General features: G+C 52.6%; 2 protein-coding genes across 6 annotated transcripts; both read left to right on the forward strand.

The window, feature by feature from the left end:
• Positions 1 to 861: 861 nt before the first annotated feature.
• On the forward strand, positions 862 to 5580 carry CIRBP (cold inducible RNA binding protein). 4 transcript variants are annotated; one of them, XM_059869886.1, is made up of 8 exons: positions 862 to 1010; positions 1683 to 1791; positions 1882 to 1988; positions 2471 to 2609; positions 2702 to 2786; positions 2894 to 2958; positions 3310 to 5306; positions 5439 to 5580. In XM_059869886.1, the coding sequence occupies exons 2-7, from the start codon at positions 1689 to 1691 to the stop codon at positions 3324 to 3326; spliced, it is 516 nt and encodes a 171-aa protein (XP_059725869.1). In that variant the 5' UTR covers positions 862 to 1010; positions 1683 to 1688; the 3' UTR covers positions 3327 to 5306; positions 5439 to 5580. The 4 variants fall into 4 exon arrangements, with proteins under 4 accessions (XP_059725869.1, XP_059725870.1, XP_059725871.1 ...); XM_059869887.1 differs by having other exon boundaries at positions 5209 to 5306; XM_059869888.1 differs by having other exon boundaries at positions 5212 to 5306.
• A 1541-nt stretch (positions 5581 to 7121) lies between these two features.
• Positions 7122 to 12049, forward strand: FAM174C (family with sequence similarity 174 member C). Of its 2 annotated transcripts, XM_059869884.1 has the most exons (3): positions 7122 to 7555; positions 8209 to 8325; positions 8957 to 12049. In XM_059869884.1, the coding sequence occupies exons 1-3, from the start codon at positions 7137 to 7139 to the stop codon at positions 8958 to 8960; spliced, it is 540 nt and encodes a 179-aa protein (XP_059725867.1). In that variant the 5' UTR covers positions 7122 to 7136; the 3' UTR covers positions 8961 to 12049. The 2 variants fall into 2 exon arrangements, with proteins under 2 accessions (XP_059725867.1, XP_059725866.1); XM_059869883.1 differs by lacking the exon at positions 8957 to 12049 and having other exon boundaries at positions 8164 to 8329.
• The last annotated feature ends 12553 nt before the right edge of the window (positions 12050 to 24602 follow it).

Below are 24602 nucleotides of genomic sequence, written 5' to 3' on the forward strand. Positions count from 1 at the left end.
CTCCAATCTATTTATTCACGTGCATCTCTTCCTCTCCAGTGTTTCCAAACACTTTTCTACATGAGATTGTAATTATTGTATGAAACACTGACCATTTTTATTTTGAGGCCTATCAAAGCTGTGTAGGATCTCAATGAGACACGTCTTTGGCTTTGCCAGTTTTCACTTTCAATACAAAGCTTTTACTGCTGAAGAAATTCTCACCTTTGTCAAACCTCAGGATGTGCTTTTAAAGATTTCAATCTTTGGCAAAACAGGTTGAGCAAAGGCCTTTATTTCTGAAGAAAACTTTGTTGCTTTGACTACTTCTCACCATCATCTCCCAAGTGCATGTTGGACAACACTGGAAGGAAGGATCATTCCCCACGGCACAGAGAGGAGGGCGGCCGCCGCGGGGACCAGTTCGCGGGGACAGGACGGGCTTCCTCAGCGGGGCGGTGACCGGACGGGCCGCAGCGGGAGGAGCCGCCGGAGCCCGGCCCGGGGCAGCGCTCGGCGCCAAAGATGGCGGCGGCCCCTGAGGCGGCCCTTTGTCTGTGGCCGCCGCCGCAGTGCGAGAAGGGCGCGAAACTGGGCCAGCCTGGACACGCCCCCTTCGCCAGAGGGGCGGGGCGGCCACGCCCCTCGGCCAATCAGCAACCTCCACTTCCTTCCCTCTCACAGGGGCGCTCCCGCCCGCCTCCGCGCACGCAGCCAATGGGCGCCGTCCATCGCGCCCCGCCTCCGCGTGGGTGGAGGGGGCGGGGCTACGCTGTGGTTTTGTTTGCGCGCCCCTACCTTCGCCCCCGCCATGCTTCATTAATATTAATGATATACCGGCCAATCAGGTGGTGCAGCGGCGGCAGCGCTTTGGTGACGTGTCGCCCCTCCTTGCAGCGGGGTTAATCTGCATATTCATAAGATAGGCGGGATGAGGCGCGGGCGTTTATAAGGCGCCGCCCCGCCAGGCTCGCCGTACATTTCGCTGAAGCTTTGAAGTGTTGTGTGGACCTCGCACCGCCCGGGCATCGGTGAGCGCAGTCGCGCGGGGCGGCCGCGACCGCACCGGGCCGGGTTGTCCGCAGTGAGCGGAGCCGTGTTCCAGGGGCAGAGGGCCGGGTTCCGCGGGAGGCTGGGCCGCAGCTCCCGACCCGCCGATCGGTGCCCTCTGCAGGCACGGGGAGCGCGGCGGAGCGGGCCGGTCTGGGCCGTATGGGGGAAGGGGCCGCGGCGGGGGGAAAGGCGTGCGCGGAAACAAAATGGCGACGGGCCTCGGCCGTGCAAAATGGCGGGCGGGAGGGAGGGGGCTGCGGGCGGCGCTGCCCAGGGAGGGCCGGTAGGGGGCGATGCGGGACGCGCATGCGCGCTGGGCGCGAAGGGGCGGGGGCCGACCCGGGGGTCCCACCGGGGGTTGGCGGGACCGAACCCGGCCGCGGGTTCTGCCGGGGCCCGGCCCCGATGCTGATCCCCTACTCTTGGCCTTGAGCCTTGCGGAGCCCTAGTGGGGCTCTCGCTCCCACCCACCCTGAGGGAAACCCCTTGTAAGACTGCAGGAACACATAAGGTGTGGGCTCAGGGGTGCATAGGGCTTTCGAGAGTGTGAGATCACATTGGTGTTGTTATAGGTGGTGTTAGAAGGATTTAATGTTTCAGGCCTCGCGGGGATTCTGTGAGTCGCTGACTCGGTTCTGTTGGTTTGGCAGGTCAGAATGGCATCAGATGAGGGAAAGCTCTTTGTCGGCGGGCTCAGTTTCGACACCAATGAGCAGTCATTGGAGCAAGTCTTCTCTAAATACGGACAGATTTCTGAAGGTGAGACTGTAGAGCCGCTATGCGATAGTTTCCCTAAGTCTGTTTAATTTCCTTGGCGCTGATGGGTTTTTATTCCTCTCCTTTTCACAGTCGTGGTGGTGAAAGACAGAGAGACTCAGAGATCCAGAGGTTTTGGCTTTGTTACTTTCGAAAATATCGATGATGCAAAAGATGCAATGATGGCCATGAATGGAAAGGTGAGGAGGCCTGGGAGTTGATTCTTTATTTCCCATAGTGGAGGAAGAGAATTAGAGGTGTGCTGCTGTTTAGGCTGTGTGAAAAACAGATAAATTCCAGTATCTTACATGAGATGAGATGAGATGGTTGTAAAAAGTCTGGCTGTATGAATTAATACGTAAAAGAATATATACATATACTAGAATATGTATAAGAGTATATACATATACTAGAAATAAAACCTTCAATTTCTATTATGGAATCTAGATGATTGAGGTACGACTTTATAGGCATTATTGTATATAATATATAATACTATAATATTCCTTAATATATCAGTTTTTCTGCCTACTTGATTTAATTGTGGCATGAAAGAGCCATTTATTTATTTCACAAGCAGCGAGTCCTGGCACTGCTCAGCCAACTAAGAACGCATGCAACTCGTTCTACATGTCCTTTCTATTTAATTATTTCAATTTGGCTAACTGTGGTTGTGTTTTAGTCTGTAGATGGGCGTCAGATCCGAGTTGACCAAGCTGGGAAGTCCTCAGAGAACAGATCCCGTGGCTACAGAGGGGGGTCCTCGGGGGGCCGGGGCTTCTTCCGCGGGGGCCGAGGCCGGGGCCGTGGCTTCTCCAGAGGTGAGTGCGTGGGGGGTCAGTCATAATGTCTGGAAAGGGGATGTCACTTGTCAGACTGGTTAAAAAAAACCTCATTTCCATGTATTTCCAAGGAGGTGGAGACAGAGGCTATGGCGGCAGCAGATTCGATTCCAGAAGTGGAGGCTATAACGGCTCCAGAGACTACTATAATAGCAGGTAAGGGCTCTGCCAGCACCGGGGATCGTGGGGAAGCTGTGGTGGAGCTCAAACCAGCAGAGGAGGAGTTGAGCAGCTGTATAAAGCAAGTTCTGTTTGTCCTGCAGGAGTCAAGGTGGCTATGGAGACAGGAACTCAGGAGGCTCCTACAGAGACAGCTACGACAGTTACGGTAAGTCCTGCTTCGAGCGGGAGCGCTGAGTCTGTGTGCTGTAGGAGCTCTGAACCTGCTGAGCCTGAGCCTGCAGCTGGGGCAGGCTCAGGCTGTGGACGTGGTGGTGCCGGGAGATTCTAATTTAATGCATGTGCAGGAGTTGCTCGGATCTAAGGCAAAGCAAGTGTTAAAAAAAAAAAAAAAAGGTGTTCCTGGAGCCCAAACTCGGCTGCCCTAAGGCACTGACCCGCGGGTGGGGGATCTCAGTAGCCAAGTAGCCGTAGCCTTGGAATAATGCAAAGGGAGTGAAATGCTGGAACTTGTCTTTGCTTCAGTGCCTTTACAATTGTGCCTGCTTCTTGTCCTCAGCTACACACAACGAGTAAAAATCCTTCCTGACTCAAGATCGTCCTTCCAATGGCTGTATTTATAAAGATTTTTGGAGCTTCGCTGAAATGGTTATTGTGTAGTACATCTACTTGTATTTTCACTTTTGTAGTATTATCAGTTCTGATCTTGTCATACACAGCCTGGCAGCTTCTGAGACGAGACTGTCTAATTAGACTGTCTTGGAGAAAGCTCTGCTTTCAAGTGGTTTTAATCTTTTTTGAAAGCACTTCTGATTTTATTTTATCCTCCATAAATGAGCCAAGGTGTTCGTTTTTGGTTGGTTTTTTTTTAAGTTGGGGCCCCAATTCAGTTTCTTTTGAGCTAGCAAGGACCTTGTACCAATGTTCACTAGAAGCTGAACAAGCTGTGGACTTTTTTTCTTCTTTTTTTTTTTTTTTCAAGTGCATTACCTTCGTCTTTTGTAACATTCCTTTAGTGTAGCAAGGTAGGAATGCAGCTTGGGTTCCGTTGGAAGGCAAACCACCTTGATATATCTAAAGAGAAACGTGCTTGTATGTTCAACCCGCATAACGGTATTTTTACTGTTGTAATGATGTAAATGACCCAGAACTAGACTTGCAAACTTACCATAAAGAGGTTCTTGAAAATGTTTATTTATATTGTCCTTTTTTACTGGAAGAAATATGCATATTCCATTGCTGTTGTATTTGAAGTGGTAAAGGATTCCTGTATACAGTTTTCTTTGGCTTTACGAAGCCTATTAAAAGACCGTCTGAAATGAACTCTGCTCCTGACATTTACATTTCATTGCACAACACAACCCTTGGAGACGAAGAACAGTCTTGGGAGCGAGAGGAGGAGATTAGGGACAGTGGCAGAGCTGGCCGGACGATTGCCCGGGCGCTGGAATTTTAATCCTAAAATCGGTCTTGACATCTGAATTGGCCAAGAAATTTCACATAACGTAGTCAAAACTTGTCTGTAGAGGCTGGAAGTACAAACCTGAGGGCCTGCTAGGAGTGAAGTGCAGTTGGAATGCTAGGAAGGATAATGGATGTTTGCTCCAAAGCTGCTGTAGGCTACACTGGGAAGCTGTAGAGAAGAGCCGAGTGCTGTAGTCCCTGGGCTGTTCCCTGCGTGCCGAGCGCGTGTGCGATGTAGGGGAATGCCGGGCTTAGCTTAGCTGTGTCATTGCTTACAAGTTCTAAGAATTCTTTGCTAGCAAATGGAAACTGCAGTGTCCTTGGAGAAAAGAAGTGTTGTGCCTCCAACAGAAACCTCTGAGACGAGAGCTGCTCTCTTGGCTAGTTCATATGTGGAAATAGTCCTGTAATTCGAGGTAACTCCTTTTGCTCATGTCCGCATCCTTCCTCTTGTTGAGAGCTCATTTGAAAGTCTAATGTACCTGTGAAATATTCCTTTTGACAATTTTGGTCAGCTGCTGGAAAAACGTTAACCCATGCCGTATGCAACCTTTGGCTTGTGGCACACCTTGAGTTCCACAGATCAGAGTTGGGCATGCAGCCGTGTCTTGCTGTAGGTACGGAAGCAAGATTGGAACGAACTCCCTGACTCGATATGTGTTCATCTATTGAGACTCTTCCTAGACTTCATTAAGTTGCTCACTTTAATTGTAGCTTTCTTTGCCATCCTACTTGTTGCCATTAACTTTTTCCCATGGCCCACACTTCCTAAGCAGCCATGTCCAAGTGTTAACTCTCTGCTTAGGGGATCCAATCCATGGGCTGGCTGAGCACGGGCAGCAGCCGGCCCGGAACAGTTTTCCCAGACTGTGCTTTGTGGTGTGATGGGTTCAGCGATGGCTTGTGAGACCCTCGTGCGCTGTGAGCTGTGTGGGGAGGTTGGGGGCAAGAGCAGCCTCTGCCCTGGGCTCTTGTTAATGCCTCTCTGCTTTAGCAGGCTGAAGGGACCCGGCACACGCCTCGGAGGCCCAGCGGATCCTGAGCGACCAGAGCTGCGTTCCAGGGATGCTGTAGAGCAAGTTTGACAACCAGGTAACATCCCTTTCCTGAGGTTTTTATTTTACTTAGGCTGTGTCCCTGTTCTGTAGCCCTGAGCTCTAAGTAACTGTTCCATTCCTGTATTTTTATCCACCTTCCAATTCTCTTGTGTCCATTTCATTTCAGCACTGAGACACGTCAGAGAAGACAGAAGGACAGACACTGGTGGACTGTGGAGATGAAGAGCTCAGAGCAGTGGTGGTGTTCATTTTTACATTAACCAAATCAATGAAGACAGAATAAAACACTGAAATGTGGAAAAAAAAAATCTCTGTGATACTTTTTGTGGGAAACAAATGTTTTTGGCAAAAGTATTTGTCCTGTGCACAGCACAGTTCAGAGCACAGAGCAAATCACAGCTGTGGTGCTTGGAGGTGAACACGCTCTGCTCCAAGCAGGTTGATCTGTGATCCTCATGGAAAATGAGGTCTTGTTGTGGGTTAAATCCCAAAAATGTGGCAGCTCAGTGATGAGGAGGATTAATATAATGTTAGGAGAGGCTGACACTCTGAATGTGTTCCTGGCAGCAGATTGCAGGGTGAGAGCAGTGAGAGTTTTTGATGATCTCAGCTGCTCCTGCCCTTTGATTTGTGTTAAAGAAGAGCTGATTGCTTCATCCTGCCCTTTTCTCCCCATTTGTTTTAAACTGATAAAACTCAGAATTTGGTGATGGGCTCATTCAGGAGCCCTGAGGACTTGCTGCCCAAGAGCCATCAGTTCCCCATTTTCCACTGATACAAGTCTCCAGACATTCCTGCCTGCAGGAGGGGATTAGTGAGCTCACTTCACAAAACCTACTTTTCCTCCTTTAACCTTTTTCGAATTATCTAAGTGAACAGCATTTAAAAAAAGCAATCAGCCATGACACACTTCTTCTGGGGGTTGTATTGAGCAATTCACCAGTGAGGATTTTTGCATGTTAATGCAGGAGGATATTAAATATAATGAAGGCTGAGGAGTGTGTGAAGTCTTTGCTGATAAAAATGCAGTCAGGTGAGGCTTAAATGAATTCAGGCTGAAAATACTTACAAATAATGCTTTGTAAGACCTTCCTAAATAGGATGCTTAGACACAGGCAGAAATAATGAACATGTGCAAAAATAGCCTGGTTGAAGGTGATGTTATTTTTGGCATTGCTAATTATGGCATTGAGTTAATGATGTCTTGCTGGGATGGGTGATGGAATCGCTGGAGCCAGGGGCTGGATGTGGAACCCAGTGGCGTCATCGGGAAGGTGTCTGGGTGCTGAGGGTCTGACTTGAGCTCGGGTGACCCAGTTTTAACCAAAATGCCCTTTTTTTTAAAGTAAGCCCTGTGTGTCCAGGCAGCTTGAGCCATTCCCTGAGGAAAAATGGGGAAGTGGAGCAGGGCTGAAGGGCGGTGACTGAACCCTGCTCAGCCGGAAGTGTCTGCAGAGGGAAAAGGGGGGGGATAGAAATTCTTGAAATGCTCAAAATGCTCCTGTTTCCAGCTGTGTTCACCGTGGGGCGGGAATGGCCGCCCTGAAGGGAGAAGGAGAACCCTGAGGGGGAAATGGCGGCTCTGGGGGAGAAGGTCCTGATCTGACGGGGAAGTGGCGACACTGAGGGAGAAATTATGAACCTTTGGGGAAATGGTGGCTTTGACGGAGGAGGGACAAGCCTGAGGGGGAAATGGCGGCTCTGAGGGAGGAATGAGAATCCTGAAAGGGCAGTGGCAGCCCTGAGAGAGGAAGAATGACCCTGAGCGGAAAATGGCGTCTGTGACGGACGGGGTGTTGCAGTGAGGGAGAAATGGCGGCCCCGCCGCAGCCTGCGAGGGCACAACAACAACCCTGAGGGCAAAATGTCGGAGCCCCGCGGCGGCTCCGTCAGCGGGTCACGGCCGGCCCGGAACGGCGCAGCCCCGGAACCCGCGAGCGGTTCCGCGGGGCCCGGGCGGGGCCTGCGCCGCGCGCACCGTCCCGGCGCCTTCCTGCGGCCGCCGCTCCCGCTCCGCCGCCCCGGCCCGGCCATGCCGCGCCTCCTCCTCCTCCTCCTCTTCCTCCTCGTCCCGCACCTCGGCCGCGCCGCCGCCCCTAGCCCGGGGAACAGCACGGAGCCGCCGCGGGCGGCCACACGGAACGAGACGCAGTCGGGAACAGAGCACGAGCCCGGGCCGCGGCTGTCGGTGGGGTCGGGGCTGCCGGTGCTGAGGCGCGCCGTTTATGTGCTGAGCGCTCTGTCGGCGCTGGCCGCCTTCTACTTCATGCTACGGGCGTTCCGGTGAGTGCAAGGCGGGGACGGGCACCCGAGCGGGGCTGTATCCGTGTTCTGCTGGTCCCGCTCCTGCTCTTGTCGCCATCCTGGTGTCCCCTGACCCGGGGCTGTGTCCCTGCTGGTCCTAGTTCCTGTTCCCGTTATCCCGGGCTGTGTCCCAGCTTGTCTCGGTTCCGGGGCTTCTCTACCCTGCTGGTCCTGGTTCCCCCTGGTCGGGGATGTCACCCTGATTGTCTTGGTCCTGGGCCCAGTCCCCCTTGCTTGTGGCAGTGTCCTTGCTTGTCCCGGTTGTCCCTGTCCCCCATGGCTGTGCCCCTGCCCGTCGCGGTGTTGCCCTGGGTCCCTCCGAAGCGCGTCAGTGTCCCCTGTCCTTGCCTGCCCCAATTCCGCTCCTAATCCCTGGGTTTGTGCCCATTTTCCCTGAATCTCCCTCCCTCCCTCTGCCAGCCGGAGCTCTGCTTCCCCGGCGCATCCCTTTGGCAGCGAGTCCAAAACGTTGCTGTAAATCCCTGACACTGTTAATTACCCGAGGTAATTAGCGCTAAACCTTCTCCGCTAAAGCACCCGCTGGGTGGGGACAGCGGCTCACTCACTGTGCTCTCCGTGTCCCTCAGCCCCAGGTCCGAGGGCCCCAGAAACGAGCCCAAAACTCATTTCAGGTTGAAGAAGCCCCAGAGGAAGAAGTACGGGCTGCTGTCGAGCCAGGACGAGAACATCGAGCTGGGCTCCCTCGACAGTGACGAGGACACCGTGTTTGAAAGCCGGAACCTGAGGCGGTGAGGGAGCATTTTGTGTGTTTTTTGTGTTGCTCTTTTCCTCACAAGGGGCTGAGGCTCCTTTCCCAAAGCTGTGGGAGCTCTGGCACAGCTCCTGCAACCAGATCTGCATAAATTAAAACGCCTGTGTGTGGTCTCTGTGTTGGCACACGGATTTATCTCACTTTTCCTCATTTTCTGGCCCAGGAAAGTCTCACTGACAGGGTTATTTGGACACTGCTGTGGGGTCACGGAGCTGTTGGGAGAGGCAGCCCCTGTGCCTAGTCTGGGCCTCCCTGTGTTAGACAGGGAAACAAAAATTCCTAGGTTTTTTCCCTTCAGTTTAGGAATTGCTTCCAACTCATATCACAGTTCAAACTCCCAGTCCCATCAGGATATGCATTCCTGTTTTACCAGCAAAATTCCTGGTTTGTTTTGGTTTTCTTTTTTCATTTTGGGCATTGCTTCCAGGTCTCATCACAGTTCAAGCTCCCAGTCTCACAGGGATATCCATTCCTGCTTTCCCAGCATTGTGTTCACATCCCACAAGTTTGATTTCTGGGGAGGTTGTTTTAAGCTGAGGAGGAGTGCCATCTCAAGGAATGTCACCTCAGCCCCTCCTGATTTTGGGTGTCTCCTTTTTTTTTTCCAGATGACTCGGGACCAGCGGCACTGGCTGCCTGGAATGATGGAGGGTCCAATCCCAGTGGAATCTGTAGTACTCAAGTTTTATATCTGCTTACAGTGACTTAACTAACAGTTTGAGCCCTTCCATAGCTGGGGCACGGGAGAGGGGACCAAACCTGTTTTCTTCACGTCCATTCTTGGGGACATTTCCGGGGAAAGATGGGAGCTGTTCACTGCACGGGGAAAGGCTGAGGTAAAGGAGATGCTCTTGGATGATTTTCAGCACCTGAAATCTGAGCTCGAGAGCTGCTCCTGTGCCTCATATCCCTCTCTCCTTGCCCTGGAAGCATCGGATTCCTTCTCCAGGCTGATCCTCTTTCCTTCATGCAATATCAGGTTACTTCTTTGGGAAGTGTCTCTGTAATCAGCTTCTGGGAGGAGCTGCAGGAGCTCTGGCTCTGTTACACAAACGGGGGTGGGAGGGTGACAGTTCAGACACAGCAGCTTTGGGAAGGAGTTAAACGAGTTACATTTTGCAGGATTGGCAATTACTGGGACAATCCAGGTCACTCACGGGTTTACAGACGTGTTAACGAATGAAAGGGGCCACAACCCAAAGGAATCTTTCTCCAAAAGAGCTGGGAATTCCTGGACTCTGCCCAGCCCCAGGTGTGAGTTCACCAGGGACACGCGTGACATCTGCCAAGCTCTGGATTTTGTGATACCCGAGGAAGAGCCAGATGCGAGCCAGGGAGTGTCTTGGAGCAGCTGATGACTGGAAAAGGGGGACCCCAACCCCTCTTTACTGTGATTCAGGGCGACCCTGGATGAATTCTCTCCTCTCAAGGACCCTGGAGTTTCATTCCCTTGGCTGGTTCTCAGCTGACATCTTTCCTGCAGCCCATTGTTACATGGATATTTTGGATCTGATTGTGTAGGACCAAAGGTGAATGTGTCAGGAGGTGGTTGTTGGGTGGATTTGCTGCTAAATCGGTGAAAACTGCTCTCCAAGTCCTTCTGTCTATGGCCTTTCCTTGGAAACGGGCAGCACATCCTTAAATCCCACTTCCCCCCAAGCTGGTAGTGCCTTTGTTTGGAGAACCCGAGGGATTTGCCCTGCAGGCAGGGAAGGTCCCTGTGGCAGCTTTGGGGTGAAAAATGAGGATATTTACCTTTAGGGTGAATCTTTGGAATGTCTGGCTCCTTTCCTTTGGCTTGCAAATCCCCTGTGGATCAGGGGCACCGGTGACTCTTGGAGAAGGGACAGGGATGTGCTGATCAGGGGGAGGCTGGGGGCTGGCAGGTGCTGCAGAATCTCCCGAGGTAGCTGAGGGAGTGCTGTGATCCTGTGCAGGCAGCCACGTTTGTCTGTTCAGGACAGGTGAGGTTTCCTGGAGAAATCCCACCCCCGTGGCAGCTCTGTGTCTCATGTGCACAAAGGATTTTAAAATACATACATATATATTTTTTTAATAACATTGCCATGTGCACACAGTGCTTGCATGTGCCCTGTTTTCCTGTCGTTTGGATCCTTTCACACCTATTTTGGGTGTTCCCTGCTTTGTGGCTGCTGCAGATGGGAGCAGTTCCATGTGGGAATTGCTGGGATGGCTCCACCCTGCTGCACTTCCCTGGGGATGATTTGAGCTCTGTGAGGATCTTTCTTCATCCTGCAGGGCTGTACGTGCTGGTAATTCCCTGGCTCTTTTATTCCCTCTGAAAAGTTGTTCCTTGTGCTGTTGAAGCCCGACTGTCCCAATCCACTGCCATGCTCAGTGTTTGACCAACACATTCCTCATCCTTCCTTTTCCTGGAGTGATGCCCCTGAGCATTCCTTAGGCTCCCCTCTTGTTGGGCAGGTGGGGTTTGCAATTCTCAAGTTTCCTCACCTCACAGGAGTGTAGCATTTGTTTAATGTTAAATTATTCAGATCAGAGGGAACCTCAAGCAGTAGGTATTGCCTTGAAAATAATTCTGCTGGAATTAATTTTGGCTGGAACAGATGTTTGTGTTTGAGCAGGGAAAGGTGTGGAGCAAGTGATGAGGTTCCTGGGCTGTGCTGTGTAGGTACCAGGGAAGGAAATTGAGGTGCCAGCCTGGAATTTCTACACCACTTCCATGTCTTCAGAGTCTTGCTGGCCACCTTTAAAGGGTGCAGGGTACAAAGGTGCTTGTGGGGCTGTCACTTGTCCTGGTCTTGGGCTGAAGACAGGTTGGAGCTGTCTTGAAGCTGTTTCCACTTCCATCCTGCCCCTCAGCAGCAGTTGGCGTCTGGGTTTGCCCTTTGCAGGCCATGACATTCCATCCCTGCTCTGCTCTGAGTCCTTGGAGACCCTTTTTAAGAAGAGAAGACCAAGTGACAGATCTAAGACTCCTGGGTGCTCAGCCTGATCCCATTTCTCCAGGAAGAATCAGCTGGATCTGGCACTTCTGCTGTGTGAGCAGTGCCAGGCCAGGGCAGGGGGTTTTGGGGTAGATCCTGCAAATAACAGCAACTTTGAACACCTCACGTGACATTTCCACAAAGGAGCAGTTCAGGTGTTCCTTCCATCACTCTTCCAGTTCCTCCATGTGGATTTTATACCCTTGTTTTAGGTCTCTTTGCCCCAGTTGGATCTTCCAGTAGCTTTCCAGTTGCAGTTTTTCAGACTAAATGCAGGAATGCAAATGGACCCACCCGTGCCTGGCCCTGGGCAGGCTGAGGCCTCAGCAGCCACTGCTGCACTTTCTCCTGGATGAATCAGGGTGTTGGTGGAGGTTCCATGTGCCTGTTGGTCTGCAGGATTCCTGCTCATCCCACCAAAAGGAGCCAATGGACCATGACCTGTTACAGTCACCACCGTTGTTCATTGTGACTGACTACAACAGTCTGCTCTGAATTAAGCCAAAGCCAATTTTCCAAAGTTTACACAATCCCTCTTATCTAGGAGGCTTTTTGGGATGCTCTGCTGCTGATACTGGCCTGCCCAAACCTACTGGGCCGTCTGCAGGGTTAATGGGATCCATGGGAGCGGGGTGAGATCAGCTCTGGTGGTTTTGTTCTGTGCCTGGGATGGGACCTGCAGCCCTGAGAGGTTCTGTGCCTGTGGTGCGAGTCAATAAACAGCACTTGAGTACATTGTTGTCTGAACTCCCCAAGGAGCAGCTTGTGTTTTGCCCTCCTGGAACTGCTGATCTGTCTTTAAACAGCCACTGGCCATGGTATTGATCCATGGTTTTCTTGTCATTGCAGCATCCCCTCCCTTGTACCTGGAACCACTGGAATAAAGCATTCCAGCCCAACCATCCCTCCCTGCTGTGTGCATGGGCTGCTGAGCCCGTGGGATGAGGCTGCTGTGGTGAGCTCATGGGTTTATGGGGTCCTTAGGGTTTTCCCCCTGGCTTGCTCCTGCTCACAGGGCAGTGACCCTGTGCTCCCAGGGCTGCTGCTCACCTTGTGTCCTGTCTGGAAGTGTCCAAGCCCAGGCTGGATTGAACTTGGAACAACGTGGTCTGTGGAAGGTGTCCCTGTCCATGGCAGGGGTAGAATGAGGTGAGATTTAAGGTCCTTTTCAAACCATTCAGTGACTGCATGATTCTCCAGTCATCTCTGGGTTGGTTTCAGTTTTCTGAAGTTTCCTCCTTTCTCCCTGTTCTCACATTAATCCTTTTTATTGTACAGAGGACCAAATAAAGCCCCTGTGAGGCCAATTCCAGCCTCTCCACAGAGCAGAACCAAGTTCCATTTTGCTTATTTGGAAGTGAGGAAGGAGATGCTGTTCCCTGGATCATAGAATCATGGAATCTCCTGAGTTGGAAGGGACCCACAGGGATCATCGAGTCCACCTCGATGGGGTGCACAGACACCCCAACAATCCCAACCTGTGCATTCCTGAGAGCAGTGTCCAAACTGGAATTCTTCCAAACTGCTCCTGGAGCTCTGGCAGCCTTGGGGCTGGGACCATTCCCTGGGGAGCCTGGGCAGAGCCCCAGCACCCTCGGGGGAAAGAATCTTTTCCTAATATCCAACCCTAAACCTCCCCTGACTCGGCTCCAGCCCTTCCCTCAGCTCCTGCCCCTTGTCCCAGAGAGCAGAGATCAGAGCTGCCCCTCGGGGAATCTCCTCTGAGTCCCCTCCGGGCTGAAATGGGAATGTCCTGGCTCCTCCCTGCAAGGAATTCATTCCAGAACAAACCCGAGGGCGTTCCCTGACTCACACCTGCTTCTCATCCGGCTGTGTGGATCAGTGGCACTGAGAAAACAGAAGCCACGTTCCCCCTGTCCCCCCTCTGCCACCCTGCCCGTGTCCCCATGTCCTGGCAGCTCGTGTCCTGGAGCAGCCAAGGAACCGAGAGGGTTTTGTTTGCTCCACGATTTCCCCTCGTTTCTGGTGGGGTTCTGGGGGGCAGTGGGGTCGGGGCACACCAGGAGCTGGGGCACAGGGGATCCCTGTAGGTGGCACTCACAGACCAGACTTGAAGCTGCCAGGGCACTGCCGGCACCTGGGGAAGCTGCAGATAAATCCTGGTGCCTTGAAAGGCAAATCTGCTTCTTCCAGCAGCTGTCTGGGATGAGCTGGAAGTGCCCTTTGGGGGTTGTGTCTCTCTTGGCATCGGGGTGGGGGAGCAGCAGGTTTTGGGGTGGCTCCTGGGGAGCTGTTGGGGTTTCTCTCTCAGGGGAGTGTCTCTCTCAAGAGCAGGGGAGGATTTTGCCCTGGCTCCACTTGAACCAGGTTCCAGCTGGCCCTGTCAGGACTTGTTAGGGAAAGATTTTTATGATTCTGGGCCTGATAAGGTTTCAGGATGCCCTGGTTGGATGGAGTGATGCCACCCACTCCAGCACAGACATGAACAGCAGCAGCCTGGGGGCACCCTGGCTTTCCTGGGCCAAATTAACTGCAGTACTAATGAGCTAACAGCATTCCCCGTGCAGCAGCGTGGGCAGGACACCATCACCCTGTCCAGTTAGATTGGATGTGAAGGGAAAATTCCTTCCCCAAAAGGAATGGATCCAGCCTGGCTCAGGCTGCCCAGGGCAGTCGTGGTGTCACCATCCCTGGAAGTGTTCAGAAGACCCCTGGGTGTGGCACCTGGGGACATGGTTTAATGCTGCCCTTGGCAGTGCTGGGGCAATAGCTGGACTTCATGATCTCAGGGATCTTTTCCAAAAAAATTCCATAATTCTGTGCTTTCAAGCTCTGTGTGCAGTGCTGGGAGCTGCCGCAGGATGTGAACCGAGTGCTTGTTCCTTTTCAGGCTCAGGGGGCTGTTACCCCAATTAGCACTAATTGCTGTGGCCCGTGGTGCTGGACCAGCTGCAGCTGTGCTGTCCTCCCCTCATTCCTGTTCCCTGCTCTGTGCCATCCCCTCTTCCCAAGCTCTCAACGGGGACAGGCTCCGGCTGGCGCTGGCTGGGATTCCAGTCACAAACACAAGCTGGCGGCATGGATCTGCTCGGAATTTATTTTAAACTCGAGGTAAAGTGCTCTTGATGCTTTGGATGCAAATTTGCTTCCCTGGAATGGGAGCTGCGGGGCCGGTGGAGTGCCAGGGAGCTCTTTTGATTCCAGAGCCTGTTTGCTGCTGCGGCTCCTCACGCCGCGCTCCGTGGAGTGCGAAATCACCTCTGCGGCACAGCCCGGGGAGGGAGCCCTGCTGGCAAACAGAGCTCTTCTCTCTCTTCTCTCACTCACTGTCCCCTGGTTTTAATGAGGGTTTGTGTCTAAAGTTGGGGGGTTTTAGGTTTTGGTGGGTTTTTTTTGTTTTGCTCTGTTTTTGTGGGGTTTTTTTGGTGTTTTTGTGTGTGACAGCAGTCTGTGTGTGATTTTTCTGGTCACTGTCTGGGAGAAGAGATGGTCCAAGTTCCTCCAGCTCCCCAAGGAGGAAAAAGAGAAAAATATGGAATATTTTAGAATATAGAAATTTAGAATATAGAAAGGATATTTTAGAAATTTAGAATATAGAAAGGATACTCCATTCATGGATTTTGGAGTTTTTTTGTCACTGGATTTCTCCACTACCAAATGAACCTTAGGGTTTTTTAGAGTGGCATTAACCAAGGCCAGGTTGGATGGGGTTTGGAAGAACTTGGCCTAGTGGAAGGTGTCCCTGCCCATGGCAGGAGGTGGAAATGAATAAGCTTTAAGGTCCTTCCAGCCCAAACTATCCTGGGATTATCTCCATGGGCAGCACTCTGGGTCATGGGTTGTCCCCATGAGCACACCAGGCTCTTGGTGCCATTGGGGCCAAGCCCTGGATTTGTGAGCAGATGAGTGTGGTCAATGGAAGGTGTCACAAATTTAACCCATTTATTGCTCACACACTCACTGGGTGGCTCTGGGTACTTTGGTGTAATTTTGGATGGTTTTGGAATTTCCCCATAAACGTTTTCGGCTGCGCTCACAATTCTCCTGTTACTGTGTCCCTCTCATTGTGGGCAGGGGCTGGGTGGTCTTCCTCACCTTCATTCCATGGACACTGGCATTCCAAAATGTGTCTCTGGGTTGGTGTGGAATCAGGTGGCACGTTGGGAAGGAAGCTGGGAATGTTTGAAAACCTGCTGCAGAGTCTCTGATGTCTCTTCTGTTCCACTCAACAAAGCACCTCTACACAACAAGCAGATTTTCCTGTATCAGAAATTACCTTTACTTAGTTGGCTTTTTGTCTAAATCCTCCTTCTGATCTTTATTTTTTCCCTTCCATCATGGAAAGGTGAATGGAAGTGGCACTTCAGCCACCAAAGCCTTTCCTTTAGAATTGCTGCTTGTTTTTTGTTTTAAAAATTTTCCAAGGGGGCCTTGCAGGGGAGGAGGAAGGAGCGTCCGCTTTTCAAGTGACTTTGGGGAATAAATGTATAAAGGACAGGAATGATCAGAACTGTGCTGGCAACAGAACAATATTTTATTTTTGAGTACCAGAGCTAATTGGAGAAGGAATTCACATGACAATTTTTGCAATCTAAGGATAAGTAAACATGAAAGGGGCTCTGTGCTCCTGAACGTGTGATTGCAGTGGGAAGGGGGGGAACAGCCCAAAAATTAAATTTGAGACGATGTCTTGGATGTTACAATCCCATGTTTGCTTCTCACAATGCTGGATCAAAGTCACAAGCTGAAGCTCATGTCCAGGGATACCTGTTAGGGGGATGGAACTTCCATGCACCCCTGGGCTAGAATTGCCAGAAAAAGAGGATTTTAGGTCTGATTTGCTGAAAGCACTTCCACAAGTTGTGGATCTGAATAGATCCTGCTTCACCAGGGCTTAGAGAGCCCCTGCCCATGGAGAGGTGTTTGTATTCCCCAGCTGCTTGTGGGGAATATGGGGGTGATGGGTTAGAGCAGCCTCTCAGGGGGTAGAAGGAGGACTGGGAGTTCCCTTCCCATCCAGACCATGCTGGGATTTTGTGGTCACCCTATACCCAGTCATTGTGGTTCCTGGGTGTGAAGAGGTTTGTGATGTCACATCAAGTGCTGGGAAATGGAACTGAAATGGCACTGAACTGGTGTGTGGGCACATCCTCCTCCTTCCCTCCCACTGGAAGTGTCTCCCAGTGCTGGTGTGATTCCCTCCTGCCACGCTGGAATCCCCAGAAATTGCTGTTGGCAGCATCTGGACATCTTCAAAATGCTTCCATGTGCCACATAATTCAGAGCCTGGAAATGGGGGTGTTGAGGTTTCAGCTTTGCAGACAGCAGAGTCCATTCCAGAGTTATGCTCAGCCCCTGCAGAGTACCAGGAGGTTTGTCCTGCTCCCTGTGAGGGGAAGGCAGAAGGTTTCCCTGGAGAGGCTCCAGCCCCTCCCTGGAGCATTCACTCTGCCCCACTACGCTGCTGTTATGTTCAGGTGGTTAATTACTCTTGCTCTTTAAAAGAATAAAACCTAATGTACTTAAAATAATCCCAATTATTTCATTGTTCAGCCCGAGCTGAGCCCAGCCACCCCCGCTCCTGCAGAACTGCTGGAAAGGCTGCTCCTGACAGGGAAAAACTGATGGGCATTAACTCCATGAGCAGCAGCTGAGGGGATTGAGGCTTTGGGGGGCCCATGGTGCTGCTCTGCCTGCAACCCCCAGGTGCCTCTCCAGGACATCCCAAGGATCATCAAATCCAAGTCCAACTGATGTATGGCAGGGCCTGTTGCAGTAAGACAAGGAGTGATGGTTTTAAACCAAAAATGCTGATTTAGAGTGGATAAAAGGAGGAAATTCTTCCCCTTGAGGTGGAGAGCTCTGGTACAGGTTGCCCAGAGAAGCTGTGGCTGCCCCAAAGCTGAAAATCTTCAAGGCTGGGCTGGACAGAGCTTGGAGCAACCTGGAGTAGTGGAAGGTGTCCCTGACCATGGCAGAGGGTGAAACTGGATGATTTTTAAGGTCCCTTCCCACCCAAACCATTCCAGTGTTCCCATGATGTTGCTGAAATGCCGGCTGGCGGTGCAGGGCTGGCTCTGCCTGCTGAGGACACCCTGGAGAAGCAGCTCCTGATGGGATGTTCTGATGGAGGGGTGGCTGGGGGGGCCTCATCTTACAAAGGGGACCCTCAAAGCAGCCGAGCAGGATCGTGGCAGTGCTTCCATCTCCGTGTGTGCCGGAGGCACAGCGGGACCTCGGGCGCGGTGGCTCAGACTCGCTCGTGCCGGGGTACATTGGTGTATTTTGATCCTTTTTCTTGCCAGTGTTATTTTAATCCGCTTTTCTCTCACATCAAACTCCTCTTTCTGCAGAACACAGAGAGGCATCGGGTTTGTGCCCTTTGTGATTGGTAGCAAAGGGCTGTGATAGCGAGTTTTTCCTTTAGAACTGGAGGTTTTATCCCTGTGATAACTTTAGCTGCACCACAGTCATCATTCGGGCTTCTCGGCTGGCTTGGATGAGTGCAGGGAAAACACTTCCCACATTTATTAGAGGAAGAGAGGGCTGAATGTTCTTAGGAAGGTTCCCACTCCTGTCACACAGGAGTTGCCTGGTGGCTCAGGTGGGTTTGGAAAGCAGCTGAGTTCCACCAAGATCACCTTCTGCCTCCATCTCAGGTGGGCTGTGGCTTCATCAGACTTCAGATCAAGGTGTTGTTTGGCACCACTTCCAGGGTGGATGATCGCCAGGAGCAGCCTGCTTTTCCTGGGAGCTGCACAGTCAGAGGGAGCCCTTTCTCTCCAAAGCCTGTGTTTCCCACATAGAAAATAACATGTAGGGAATGGTTTTTTTCAAATGAAGGAAGGATTAAGGCACAGCAAGAGCTGATTTGCCAAAGGGCACACGGGGAAGTGGTGATGGATCAGAGATGGAAGTGGAATCCTCAGCTCAGTCTGCGCCTGCCCCACCACCCTTTTCCTTCCCTGCTCCCTGGCTGCTCAGGTCTTATGGGATAACCAGGACTTGGGTTTCCATCCTCTTAAAGAGGCAATTTAAGGAGCTTTCCAGGGGAGCAGAGCTGCAGGTCACCTCCTCGCTGCTGAAGATGTTTTTCTCCCGCTTTCTCCATCCTCGTGCTCCTTCAGAGCCTCTTTGCTCTCCTCCTTTCCCAGCGCTCAGAGCCATTTTCCCAGCTTCAAAAGGTTTCCTAATTACCCTAATGAGGTCAGGAGAGACCAAACGCTTCTGTGACTTAAAGCAGAGGTAGGAGGGGCTTGGGAGGGGGGAAATATCCCGACTGGTGCCTGAACGAGGTGTCGTGGGAAGGCAGCGTCTCCCCCTCAGCACGTTCCCCCCACCTTCCCATCTCCAGCAGAAGGAAAAAAAAAAAAAAAAGGGAAATGTGGACAGAAGGTCTCAAATGTATCAAACAGCTTTTAAAAAGAAATTCCTTTTGCCTGTCAAAAGAACAAACAGATACACCAAAAACTGTCAGAATTAGTGTTGGAGTAATTGCAGCAGCTCTCCAAGGTTAATGCTCCATTAACGAGCAGCTCTCACGCAGCTAAAAGCCAGGACAAGACAGGTTGTCAAAGGCTTCCAGGAGATTAAAGCGCTGCTTTCCCAGCCAAACTCTCCCGTGGATGTTGTTTGGGAGGCAGGGAAGGGGGGTGTTTGTGGGGTGGAAGCATCACCAGCCCTGGCGTTGGCGGAGAAGCGTGACCCAGAGCCCAGGGATGGTTTCCAGGCCTCGGTGAGGTCGCTGCCCCTGGGGCCTCACTCGGTTTTAAACACTCCAGGAATTTTTCAGCACCTTTGGGCTGAGTTTTAAATGTGTCCTGAGGGCAGCCTCGGGTCTGTGGGATCTGTTCTGATTGCCAAGAAGAGTGGGGCCAGGGTGAGTGGGATGCTGGGGGCTCTGACACCTCAGGAATTAATCCTGCCTGGGTTTCAGCCAGCCCAGGCAATTCCTTGTGATCCCAGCATAATTTGGAACGGGATTGGGGTCTGATTTCATCTTCAGGCCAGTGCAAGCCTCATTTAAATAGAACTGACCTTGATAATTCTTTTGTAGAAGAAAGGAAAACCATTCCAAACTTCTAGTGAGGAAGCATCACCCTGGGGCATGTGATCCAGCAGTGACAGTCATGGCAGCAACTTTGGGATCATCTTCCCAGGGGGATCTGGGTGTTCAGCACCTTCCAGCACAGCTCTGACTGCTCATGGTGAATGTGGCTCTGAGCTCAGGGTTTTGTAAAGCAGAGCTTTACAGGAGAACAAAGGTAGGATTTGGGGATTGTCCTGTGGAGGGCTGGGAGTTGGACATTATGATCCCTGTGGATCCCTTCCAACTCAGGATATTCTGTGATCCTGTGATCCTGAGGTGCATTTTGAGTGGGAAGAGGCAATTACATTCCACAACCTTGGAAATGTGGTGCTGAGGGCCACCCTGAGCCATTTCCATCCCAACTTCTCCGTGTAACAAATCCCCCCTCAAAAGGTGCCAGTGGCTTCCTGCTGCTCCTTGTGATCCCTGTCCTGTGTCCAGGCTGTGGCTGGTCACAACTTCACTGTGGGGTGTGTTGGAGATCCCTGCCAGGACCAGGACTTTGTTCCATGGCCACTTCACAGGGATGTGGGAGCCATTCCCACGCCCCAGTGCAGCAGCCTGGGCTGAGAAGAGTGGTGAGGGATGGAAAAGGAGAGGAAAATAATCTAAGTGGTGAGGCTGAGACTTGTGAAGGGGTTGGTGGAGAGCAGGGAGGTCCCACAGTGCCAGACCCATCTGGGGTGACACTTTGGAGATGTGGCTCTAGCAGCAGGGACACAATGTCCCCTCGGACCCCTGGAAGCAGCTGCACCCCCATAATGTGAGACTGGGCGCCTGAGCCTGGGATCCACCAGGAGGGTGAGGCAGTTTTGGGTGTGAATGGCTGGGAGTTGACTCAAGGGAGGTGTGAGAGGCCTTTGGAAGGAGCAGCAATGGGCAGGGGAGATGAACAATGCCATGGTTAGAGAATTAAACCTTTCCTGTGTTTCTCTTTCCCCACCCTGATATAATTTGTAACCATCAGACCTGGGGTGCAGCAGGACCAGACGGGGTGAGTCGTCTCTACAAGAGCAAAACAAGCTCCTGCCCAGCCCCTGCCTCTTCATTAAGTCGATTTGCATTCCTAATCTCCATTTTCCGTTATTATTTTCCCCCTTGTGCGGAGTGAGGGAGATTTGCATAAAGTTCCTTTTTTCTTGTTTTTGTTCACGCTCAAGGTCAGAGACTCGGTGAGACACTGACGAAAACAATCCCCTCCTCACCCTCCTTTAATTCTTTGCAGAAACATGTCCTGGGGATTTTAACATAACAATTGCTGGGGAAGGAAGGGGGGACCCTGCACGGAGCCCTTGGTGGGGGGAACCTAAACAGAGCCCTTGGAGGGAGAAGACCCCAACAGAGCCTTTTCTCCCTTTCTGTGCTGGAAACGAACTGCCCAAAGGAGAGATGCAAATCCATGACAAGGGAAGGGGGAGATAGATCTAGGAGCAGCACCAGTTGTGCCTCATCCTGCTGAAATGGGAGAGCTGGTCCAGCTCTCTCGGAGTCATGGCTGGAGCAGAGCCTGTGCCAAACCCTCTCTGAGCTGGGAGCACTGAGCAGCACACCCAGGTCCTGTGCCTTGGCCAGGGTGCCTGTTTGGTTCCTCCAACTCCATGTGCTCACAGGGAATGGTGCTTCCCTGGGACAGTTCTCCAGCTCATCCCATTTCTTGTCTGTGATCCTTGGAGTTGAGGGATACCCCATTTGGGGATGCTTAGGACATCCTGGGCCCTTGCAGTAGTGGGAGTGGGAGCTCTGGGATTGGTTTCTGAGCTTGGGAAGGGATGGTGGTCTCTCAGAGGGAGCCCCAAATCCTCTTGTTCCTGTTTCACAATGTTCCTCATGGTTCCCATAGGGAACAGGGCTGGATGATTGGGCTCAGGCATTGATCCCACCTCCAGGTGTTGGGACAAGGACAGCAGCCCCTCCCAAGGAATCCAGTTTCCCCGTGGCTGGTTAAAGGAAGAAGGAAAAACTCTCAGCCAGTTGCTGAGGGGCTCATGTGGAGCAGCCCTTTCCCCTCCATGGAACAGTCAGGTTTCTGATTTCCAGATTTTTCCTGATTTTCCTGGATCTGGCACTGCATTCAGAGCCTGGGATGGGGCACAGGGGACACCTGACACACCTCTGTGTGTGCCCAATGGGTTTTGAACCCCTTAAAAGGGGGAAAATCCCTTTTTAGCCCTGGGGTGTTTGCAGGTTTCTGCTGGATATGGGAAGGAGGGAGTGAGGAATTGGCTCCTTTTCATGTGCTCAAGCTGGATGGTTTTAATGTGTCTAAATCATGCAAATCTCGGGGTTTGGGCATGTCTGAGGTATCCTGGGGGGCTGCTGAGTGACTGGATGGTGGCAGATGGTGGCTTGGGAGGGTGGTGGCCCAGCTGCTCCCAAGTGACCTGGATAGGAACAGGAAGGGATGACTTTAGGAGCAGAGGAATGTCGGATGGCCGGGCCGATGAGGGGGCTGGCAAGAGCTGGGAGATGGGTTTTGTCTGGTGCTGTGAGCACAGAAATATGTCTTATTTCCCAGAACTGGGAGGTGCTTTTTCCCGAGGATGCTCCAGGGCTCTCAGCTCCCGTGATGTGAGTGTTTTCATGGCCCTTTAATGCTTCACTAAACAGTTTGAGCTGCTGCCTCTTAATGCCCCAGCAAAGCACTGAATGCTCCGGAGCGGAAAGAGCAGCAAGGAAGGAGGGTGATGGAAAAGAGAGGAAAAGAGGCTGTGAGGAGACACAAAATCAGAGAGAAGTCACCTTTTCCCTTTCACATTCCTGGTCCTGGCTGTTGTGAAGGCAGCTGGATGCTGAGGGACCCCCCAGCTTCTGCTGTTCCTCCAGGGAAGAGTTGGGCTTTGCTCACCCTCTCCCTGCCCTTCCTGGGCTCTATCCCACACCAATGGGCACGGGGGGGGGGATGAAGATGGTCCTTGGGCCACTGGAGAGGACACTGAGGGGCAGAATATTTGGAGCCTGTTCAGGATTTTCCTGACCTCTGGCTCCCCTGGTGAGCACAACAGGGCCGACATCCACCGGGCTGGTGCCCTGCAGCCCACGCTGGTGATCCCAGCCCGCTGTCCTCATCGGGTGTATGCTTCCCAAAGCTTGGGAGAGGCCCAAGGACAGAGGGAGAAATAAAAAAAATCGAGTTTTAACCCACCCAGGGGAACTTAGGCCTCCTTCTGCCCTGCTCCGAGGGGAGCCGCCGGCTCTCCTGCTCTTAATTCAAGTCATTGCATTCCCTGCACTCCGTGTCCCCTCCCCGGCACCGCTTGCCCTGCGGTTTGATCCTTAAGTACCAAAGGTACCGCCTCGGGCTGCGACATCGGCATCCTCGGTCGCCATAGGAACGGGAGCTGGGGGTCCCCCGCGCCCGCTCCCCCGGGGCCCAGCTCCGGGGGCTGAGCTCCAGCGAGCCTCTGAAGCTGGGCTGCTCAAGGCCGGGGGGAGCGGGCTGTGCCAGCCTGGGAGGGAGCGGGAGCGGCCGCTGAGCCCCGGAGCACAAAGACAGAGGTTATTGGTGTCAAAGAACTCGCAGCTCCGGAGGCTGAGCCGCGGCTACAGCTGCTCTTTGCAGAGGGGAGTGAAAAACCGGGAGGAGGGAAGGGGAGAGCTGGGAGCCAGAGCCACTTATTGCCAGAGGGGTGGGAGGAAGAGGAGGAAGGTGATGGAGATGTCAGCGGTGGGGAGGGCAGGGGGGAGGATGAGGCTCAGGGCTTGGTTCATTACTGATCATGCAATCATTGAATATCCTGGGGGAAAGGGATCCACAAGCATCATGGGGGCCAGGTCCTGGGGATGTGTTGTAGGACCTATTGAAATAGGACAGGGGTGATGGTTTTAAACTAAAATAGGGTGGATTTAGACAAGGTATAAGGTAGAAATCTGTCCCTGTGAGGGTGGAGAGGCCCTGGCACAGGTTGCCCATCCCTGGAAGTGTCCAAGGCCAGGTTGGACATTGGAGCTTGGAGCAACCTGGGATAGTGGAAGGTGTCCTGTCCATGGCAGGGGGTTGGGACTGGGTGATCTTTAAGTTCTTTCCATCCCAAACCATCCTGGGATTTCGTGACTCATGGAATCATTTAGGTTGGAAAAGACCCTTAGGATCTGTGCCTCACTCCACACAGCTACTGTCCCCAGTGTTTGGGAATTCAAGCAGGCCTGGGGGTTTGAGCCTTGGCTGTGGTTAAGCTGGGGGCAAAGGCAGCTCCTCCCTGAGGGGACACAGCCCCGGGGCCGCTGCTGGTGGTCCCCACTCCCCATCCCTGGTGAGTGACACGCGGAGCCGCCCGACTCCCTCGAACCACCTCCACTTCCTAATTGCTGACAGTTATTTACTGTAAAGACAGGAGCACACGCACCACCGCCTCTGACAACTCGTGTCAAAGCCCCGCCAGAAACTATCGCTTTACAGCTTTATTTCTTGCCCCTTTTTTTTCCCAAACAGATCTATTCCCTCTCCCCTCCGGGCGCCGCGCTCCTGCCGGCGGCCGTGCTGCTCTGTGGGGCTCCCTGCCCGGAGCCATCCCAGGAGCCCCCCCTTTCCCAGTCCATGCCTGGCTGGGCGCTGACAGACGGGTGCAAACGGAGGCTGGCGGAGCCCCCCGCACGCCGCCGTGTTTATTTGCTGTCTCTCAGCCCCTCGATGTTCAAACATAATTGGTTCTGCTCGGCGCAGTAAACACTGATGTGTCGCATCAGCGAGCCGGAAGGGCACCTACACGCAATTAAAATAATTGGGCGCCTACCTGGCTCTGATCCCCCCTCCCTGATGCTGTTCTCCCTTCATCTCCTCCTCTCCATCCTTTGTTCAATCCTCTCAGCCCATCCCACTCCTCTCTGCCAGTGCAGGGTGAGGGGGTGCCCCATGGAGTGGGAGGTGTCCCGTGGAGAGGGGCATCCAGCACTGCTGGCCTTGGCCTTGGCACGAGTGCAGGATGAGTTCTCCGATGAGGGAGATGATATTCCAGCCCAGACCCATGAAATATAATGAAGGCCCAAGGGACTGTACCAGCTCCTCAGTTAAAAATGATGCTGTTATATTTAGACAAGGTAACTGGAGGCCCCTCTGGACAGCGCCGAGTACAATTTTTTGTTTAATGATTCCATAATCTGATATAATATCGGGCCTGTAAGACATAATGAAGACCTGGGGGAGTTTACATCTTCGCAGCTTTAAAGGGTCCCTGCTCGGGGACGCGGCCAGGTGGAGGTTTGAACTTTGATGCAGTCAAACATGTTTTTCTCTGGGTTTGT

This window comes from Haemorhous mexicanus, chromosome 29 (assembly GCF_027477595.1).
Source record: "Haemorhous mexicanus isolate bHaeMex1 chromosome 29, bHaeMex1.pri, whole genome shotgun sequence".
NCBI classification, from domain to species: domain Eukaryota; kingdom Metazoa; phylum Chordata; class Aves; order Passeriformes; family Fringillidae; genus Haemorhous; species Haemorhous mexicanus.

What these genes read in the sequence shown, in the direction of transcription:
- FAM174C (XM_059869883.1), top strand. Translation starts at nt 7,137, where the DNA reads ATGTCGGAGCCCCGCGGCGGCTCCGTCAGCGGGTCACGGCCGGCCCGG. An exon ending in TTCATGCTACGGGCGTTCCG is followed by an intron (nt 7,556 to 8,163) that starts GTGAGTGCAAGG and finishes CGTGTCCCTCAG; the next exon opens with CCCCAGGTCCGAGGGCCCCA.
- CIRBP (XM_059869885.1), top strand. Translation starts at nt 1,689, where the DNA reads ATGGCATCAGATGAGGGAAAGCTCTTTGTCGGCGGGCTCAGTTTCGAC. An exon ending in GGGCCGTGGCTTCTCCAGAG is followed by an intron (nt 2,610 to 2,701) that starts GTGAGTGCGTGG and finishes TGTATTTCCAAG; the next exon opens with GAGGTGGAGACAGAGGCTAT. An exon ending in AGAGACTACTATAATAGCAG is followed by an intron (nt 2,787 to 2,893) that starts GTAAGGGCTCTG and finishes TTTGTCCTGCAG; the next exon opens with GAGTCAAGGTGGCTATGGAG.